Genomic DNA, 6,758 nt, shown 5'->3' with positions numbered 1-6,758 from the left:
TGCGGGTTGTTGGAATTTTCTTGCATGACTTTTTAAGACCATTGTCTTGTCTTAAATGTAGCTTAACAGCAGTTCAAATTAGGTACAATGTATAATAATGATTTCATTATTTCCCACATATCAACCTTTCTGATCGTCAAATAAATGTAAATGTTTGTAAATGACAACACAACTTAACACAAAATACAGTTTTTAATGAGTAATTATATGTTTATATATATATATATATATATTGAGTAATCAATCATACAGTATTTACTACTGAGTCAACCAACTGCCATGCTTTCTGACGTCACCACTAACTGGCCAATCAGAACGCAAAGGGCGGGACTAAAATGAAACGGCGGACGATTCAAAACCAAGATGGCGACTGAGGAGGCGCCCCAAAACATTCACAAGCTGGACACAAGGTATCGTATATCGCAACAGAGACACAAAAAAGCTAAAAACATTTATAATGTCATATATTGTATTCTCAACGTCTTAAACAAAGGTGTAGTATGTCGTTCTCTGTGGTCGGTTGCGTTAGCTAACGAGGCTAACTTAGCATTCTGTCGTTGATTGACACACAATAATATGTCCTAAGTAGTATTTTTTAAAGGTTCTGACTTAAAAAAAAACAAACTAGTCATGCTGTACAATTCCAATGGGCCACATGTTGAACCAGGTTGTTATCTGCACGTATAGGGTGACGAAATCCAGCGTGTTTACTGGCAGAGACACGTCAAACACAGACCAGACGGTCATCTTCAACCCAGACTTCTTTGTGGAGAGATTGCGACATGAACATCCACAGACCTTCACTGATCTGGTTCTGGCTAATGTCACCCGACTCATCGACCTCCCGGGGGATGAGTTTGCCCAGCTCACTGGGGACTGTGAGCCCAAGGTGCCTTCTTCCTCTGGGTTCCTCCGCTCTTTCAACTTCCTCAAACGAAAAGGTGATCTTTACCGTCCTACATGCAATATGTTTGATGACAAGTTGCGCTTTAGTAACGCCTAATTATAGCACTAACATGTTTTTGAATTAACCAATTGAACAACTCAGAATTGCTGATTCCAATTGCCGTTTGCGACGTTTTATTATTGTGTTGCAAACAGGCTTGATATTGCATATTATATAATGTATTACATGCAGTACTTTGCAGAAACATTCATACAACTTGTCACACTGCACTTCAATTGATAGCATCAGATTCAGTTGTAATACACACAAGCATTTGAGGAATTAGTTGAGAAATATGATTTTTGTTGTTGTTGTTTTTTTCAGAAAAGGGGGTTGTTTTTGGTGCACCCTTAACTGAAGAAGGTATAGCGCAGATTTATCAGCTGATCGAATACCTGAGCAAAAGTGAGTATGATTGAATGCAAGCATGGCACTTTCATTCTAAGGTGTTTAAAGTTGATTATGTAAGTCCTCTAATAAGAAAACACATAATCACGACAGAAAAGTCTTTAATGTATTATTAATAGCTCTTAATTATCATTCTGGATGAAAATAACAGATATATGACAATGTTTCACAGTTAATTGTAATTTAATTCAGGTCCTTTTTTTAAGAATCCCAATCCTAAACTATAAAACCTGACTGATAAATTAGAATTAGCATGACGTCTTGGTCTATTCTGGAAAGCAATGACGTATTTGCTGAAAGTGGACACTTGGCCCAAATGTTTGAGTCAATAATTCATCTCAAAGCACTTAGCTTCATCGCTCGCTCGCTCTCTCCCCGTCTCCATTTCATTCATTCCTCTGTGTCTACCCACCAACTCACTACATCGTGTTTTCTCTTCCGTTCATCTCTTGTATTTCCCAGACCATCACATAGAGGGGCTGTTCCGTGTACCAGGACACAGCCTGCGGCAAGCAGCTCTGAGAGAGATGCTGAATGCCGGGGCAGAAATAGATCTCGAGACGGGTGACTTCCACCCCAATGATGCCGCCACACTGCTGAAAACCTACCTGGGAGAGTTGCCTGAGCCCCTGCTAACACACAGACACTATAACGCTCACCTTAAAATTGGAGGTAGTCAACAGTTCACTATCATGGCTCATAAATCATCTCCATCCAAATACTGTACATTATTTTTAACGTTGTCTTCTCTAATCTAACACACAGAGCTGACCCGCTTTGATGAAAAGGGAGATAAAACAAATGTACCAGACAAGGAACGCCAAATTGAAGCCTTGCAGTTGCTTTTCATGCTTCTTCCATCAGCCAACCGCAGCATGCTGAAGCTCCTGTTGGACCTGCTCCATCACACTGCCCGCCATCAGCATGTCAATAAAATGTCCGCTCTCAATCTAGCAACTATGTTTGCTCCACACATCATCTGGCCAAAAAATGTAAGGGTCATTTTTCTTCTACTTGTATCAAATCAAATTTTCCCCAAATCATATTTTCCATATTTCTTCTGCTTGTGTGTATTGCAGGTGACGGCAAGTGATCTTCAGGGAAACATTGATAAATTAAATAATGGTGTTGCCTTCCTCATTAGGCACTCCCAAAAGCTGTTTAAGGTAAAAACAAAAAAAAGTTATTATAGATTCTGATTCAGTCTTTGTAGTAAAATTTGATTTGAAGTAAAATTTATATAATTTCATTACCATAATTTCCCTTTCCAAAGACCGGTGTTTAAAGGGGAACCCGACTTTTGTTGAAATTTGCCCATTCTTCACAATCCTTATGTGAAATATGAACACATTTCCCTTTTCTGTGCATTATATCTCAATTACAGCATTGTTAGCTAGCTGAAATTCACTCAATTTCTTGTGTTATGCACAGAAAGGGGAAAGAAATGTGGGCAATGAATGATGGGCAACATTCCAAAAAAGGTGCAGTTCCCCTTTAAGCTGCACACACTAAATGTCAAGAGAAAAACGGATGCCGCTGCAATGACATCAGTCTCCCTTTGGGCTCCTCTGGTGGACAGAGGTAGCATTGCAGCACAGTATTTAAACGATTAGTGGTCACTCAAGGAAAGGAGATGGGGTTAGAACATGGCCATAAATTAGCTGCTCCGCTGTGTAAGCCGAAGGGTTCAAAGTTGAAGAAATGTACAACAAAGATTGTTTGTTTTTGTTAGTATTTTTACTTTCGAGTGCAACTTATGTTGTGTGTACTGTAACTTCTTAGCTTGGTCCTTTTTGTGAGGGCGGGAAAAAGAAGAATTTAACAAATTGATATGTGACTAATAAGCTGGACCTATAATTGGAATGGAATCTGCATGATTGTGTGTTTCACCTAACATTTACATTAACTCTCATTGAAGGCCCCTGTATATATCAAAGACTATGCACACGTGTACTTCACCGGATCCAAAGCTCTACAATCAAAGGTAAGTTATTTTCCTTATTTTATGACGATACAATATCTCACAAAAGCGAGAATGCCCCTCACATTGCAGCAACCATATTTCTGGCAGTACTGTATGTCTTCTCAATGGGTAATACTTAAGACATTAGTTTATCCATGATATGAAATGATAACTTACTGATGAACATCAATGGCGAACTATTTTCTGAGATACTGTAATTTTTTTATTTGATTAGTGTTTCATCAGTCAAGTTTTGATTGTTCCTTTTGAGTTTTGTTGTGAGATTTTTTACTGAGATGACTATGTAAATATTTCTAGGATGACATGACGCTTAGATCAGGGACCAAAGACCCCCCAGCTTTGCTCACCCCCACCTCCAATCGTTCTCTCTACACAAGAAAGATTGTAAGTGAAGTGAGCAGGTCAACAAAGACTCAGTCATGTACTGAATCAGCTCTTCAAGAGCTTTACCAGCAAGTCCACAACATGCCCGAGTCTGCCAAGAAGAAGAAACTCATCAGACAGGTCAGACATATTGCTGCTGTTTAAAAAAAAAAAAAAAACCTATGGGAAAGATTTTGCACCTCAGCAGGTTTATGTGTCATGTTTCTCTGCGTGTTCAGTTTGAAAAACAGCCTTTGGTGACACCGTCAGCTGACCCCCGCACGCCATTCAGCAGGAAACACTGGCGTTCCCGCTCTTTAGGGGGAATGATCAAGGTTTGTTACCACTACTTGTACTACTCCCAGCGAGCTAAAACGCACCCTTATGTTTTACCACCAATGTGACCACTAAATGTCAGCATTTACTTACCACTTCTCAAGAAATGTCTTGTTCAGTTTCTAGTGGAAAGTGATTTTTTTTAAATAACACTCAAATTGTGTTTGTCAAAACAGAGGAAGGTGTTGGGAAGCCAAATATTAACAGGGAAGGAAAACGGCAAACTGCAGAGGTCTGCAGCCAAATGCTCAGTTGACACCAACAATGGAGGAGTGAGTAGTGTGTCATCACACCACATCATATCGTCTCATAATGCCTGCTTATTTTTTTTATCAAATTTAAAGAATACTCTTACAGTAAGACCTCCAAAGTCAAACGCAAGCTCCCGGTCAACTCCCCCCCCCCCCCCCCCCCCCTACATTTTAAGTACTTATTCTTATAGGAAATGATTTAAATTGAATTAACTACAGAGTAAATTGTTGCTGTCATAAAACCATCAAGTTTTGAGGCAATGTTTTAAGTAACATTTTGAATGAATTATACGTCATACATAAGCGTAACGCATCGTTAACCACTGGTCAATAAAACTAAACGAAAGAAAGTACTCAGGATGAGTAAAGACGTTGCTGGAAAAGTATATCTTGTTATATTAATTCATTGTACAGCCGCACCTCGCCACTTTTTTTTTTCTTTTTCACAAATATCTAAAGTAATAAATCATACTATTTTGTGTTTGAATACAGCCTATTATTAGTCAAGACATTCCTTTCTGCAGTCAAAAGATAAGGGCTGATACATGGTGGCACGAGATTGATGGAACATTTCCACAAAAATGTAGCTTGAACATGTATGACTCTAGGGGTTTTTGACTTTGGAGGTTAAATTGTATTCAGCAGAGCATCAATAATTTAGATTTTAAAGCATTATAGATGATTAAATCCATTTTTTCTCTATTTCCTTTAGGACTAATACACCTGAGGAAACTCCATATTGCTGTGAAGTGTATTGTAATACACTAGGTAGTTTTTGATACCACATTTCAGTCCTTCTTTTTTGGAACATTTAACCTGTAAGGAAGTCACTAGATTTTGTTGACATTTTTGGAACCTACGTTTGTTTATCACATTAGTGCGGGTGCTAGGTTTTTTTTTTAATGTCTCAATTGAAACTATTTTTACCCTATTAAGCTAGTGTTTTAAAAACCTATGAATATCTGAATTTAGTTTTCTTATATTTTTACTGAAACCTTTTTTTATTTAATTTTGAAAGCTAATATTTATGTGGATAGGTCAATTCATCCTTTCAGAAATATTTAGATGCAAGTAAAACCAAAGCTGTGCCTTAAAATGAATTTATCTTAAGTTACTGTATGTTGCAATTTCTATTTAATATTAAGTTTATGCAATTTTTAAGTTTCCCAGATCTTCCAAATATGCTTGAATTGTATTTAAGTGGAGCTTGCCTTTTCAAGAATGCAATTTTGCGAGATGTCCAAAGGTCAGTTTTTACATAACTTTTTACTACTGTGATACTTTTTTTATTTACTTCTCTTCTTTTTTTAAGCCTCTGTTCTAATTTATATGCAGCTCTTTGTATGCATACACGTCTCATATACATATTAGAGCTGTGAAAGAGTTTTAATTTAATGTAACTTTTTTTAAACCGTAATTTTGCTTTGCATTTTGAGTGCAACTTCAGTTGTAACTTCTTAACAAATTGCTTTCTGTGAGGGATTTGAACCACTGTTGCTTGTAAAAAGTTCCTGCTTGTCAGTTAGTTGTGGTTTCCGGTTGCATGTCTACTGTACAGTACTGTACTGGACTGTTTGCTGATAATGCTGATGCTCCTGTGAAACCCAACAACAAACTGATTAAAATACTTAGTGCCATGTGCTTGTTTTTTTTTTCAGTATAGTTATAGTATTCTAGTATGTTATTTCCTATATAGATTTATTCAAAACTACATATATAATCATATATGTATCAATGTGACACTTCTAAATATAGCCACAAGGTGACGCTGTTAGGTTTAAAATGAATTATTAGTAAACAGAATACTGTCATAACGTCATTTAAACAAATCCTAAATCTGCCTTTAAAGCCAAAGTATGAAAACTTAGTTTCAATGACGAGTTTGAAATAATTCTGTTATGTAACTACTACAGAAAGCATCTAGTGAATATTTTGGAAGCAAAGTGTTCTCTGTGTAAATAGTGTGAAGACTTGCTGATGACTTAATATACCATAAGGGATGCCAAATTTCAATCCAGAAAAATCTCTGTCTCAAAACCGAAACGTGACCATGAGTAACAAATAGAAATAATGATAGGGACACAAAAAGCCTGACCTTTTAACAGTTACCAAAATCTTTGCAGTTTGCAATAAATTAGTTGAGCCTTTCAATTTGTAAGGTGAGTGGGTGGATGGAGTAGGAATGTGTCAGTGTGTCATTATGGTATCCATGTCAATACATGTTTTGGTATTGTAAGTATATGTTGTATAAACATTGGTGACAACGGTGCTGCTTTCTCATGCCTTGTAAATAGGCAACCGAATGTGTGTATTGGTTTTGTAGCCATGACTCCTGTTGGGTTTTCATTTCGGAGTCTCTCACTGAAAATGATGACATGACTAAGCTGCAATCAATATTAATGTATAAATGGCACAATTTCTGGAAATTGTGACTTGGGAAGCATGGGCCGTAACTTCCTACGGCAATGCA

The 6,758-nt window shown here is 37.2% G+C and overlaps 1 protein-coding gene across 1 annotated transcript; it reads left to right on the top strand.

The window, feature by feature from the left end:
* The first annotated feature begins 293 nt into the window (after nucleotides 1-293).
* Nucleotides 294-5,918, top strand: LOC131107979 (rho GTPase-activating protein 19-like). The gene is made up of 11 exons (XM_058058528.1): nucleotides 294-410; nucleotides 688-941; nucleotides 1,271-1,351; nucleotides 1,817-2,026; nucleotides 2,120-2,346; nucleotides 2,434-2,520; nucleotides 3,273-3,338; nucleotides 3,636-3,842; nucleotides 3,941-4,036; nucleotides 4,214-4,309; nucleotides 5,001-5,918. Exons 1-11 carry the CDS (start codon nucleotides 364-366, stop codon nucleotides 5,004-5,006), a joined length of 1,377 nt encoding a protein of 458 aa, XP_057914511.1. The 5' UTR covers nucleotides 294-363; the 3' UTR covers nucleotides 5,007-5,918.
* The last annotated feature ends 840 nt before the right edge of the window (nucleotides 5,919-6,758 follow it).

This window comes from Doryrhamphus excisus, chromosome 20, assembly GCF_030265055.1.
Source record: "Doryrhamphus excisus isolate RoL2022-K1 chromosome 20, RoL_Dexc_1.0, whole genome shotgun sequence".
Classification (NCBI taxonomy): domain Eukaryota; kingdom Metazoa; phylum Chordata; class Actinopteri; order Syngnathiformes; family Syngnathidae; genus Doryrhamphus; species Doryrhamphus excisus.
The sequence above is the reverse complement of the archived record's forward strand: the minus strand, read 5'-3'. Positions and strand labels throughout refer to the sequence as shown.

Coding starts and splice junctions, on each gene's coding strand:
- LOC131107979 (XM_058058528.1), top strand. CDS start 364: ATGGCGACTGAGGAGGCGCCCCAAAACATTCACAAGCTGGACACAAG. Junction 942..1,270: donor CAACTTCCTCAAACGAAAAG/GTGATCTTTACC, acceptor TGTTTTTTTCAG/AAAAGGGGGTTGTTTTTGGT. Junction 2,521..3,272: donor ACTCCCAAAAGCTGTTTAAG/GTAAAAACAAAA, acceptor CTCTCATTGAAG/GCCCCTGTATATATCAAAGA.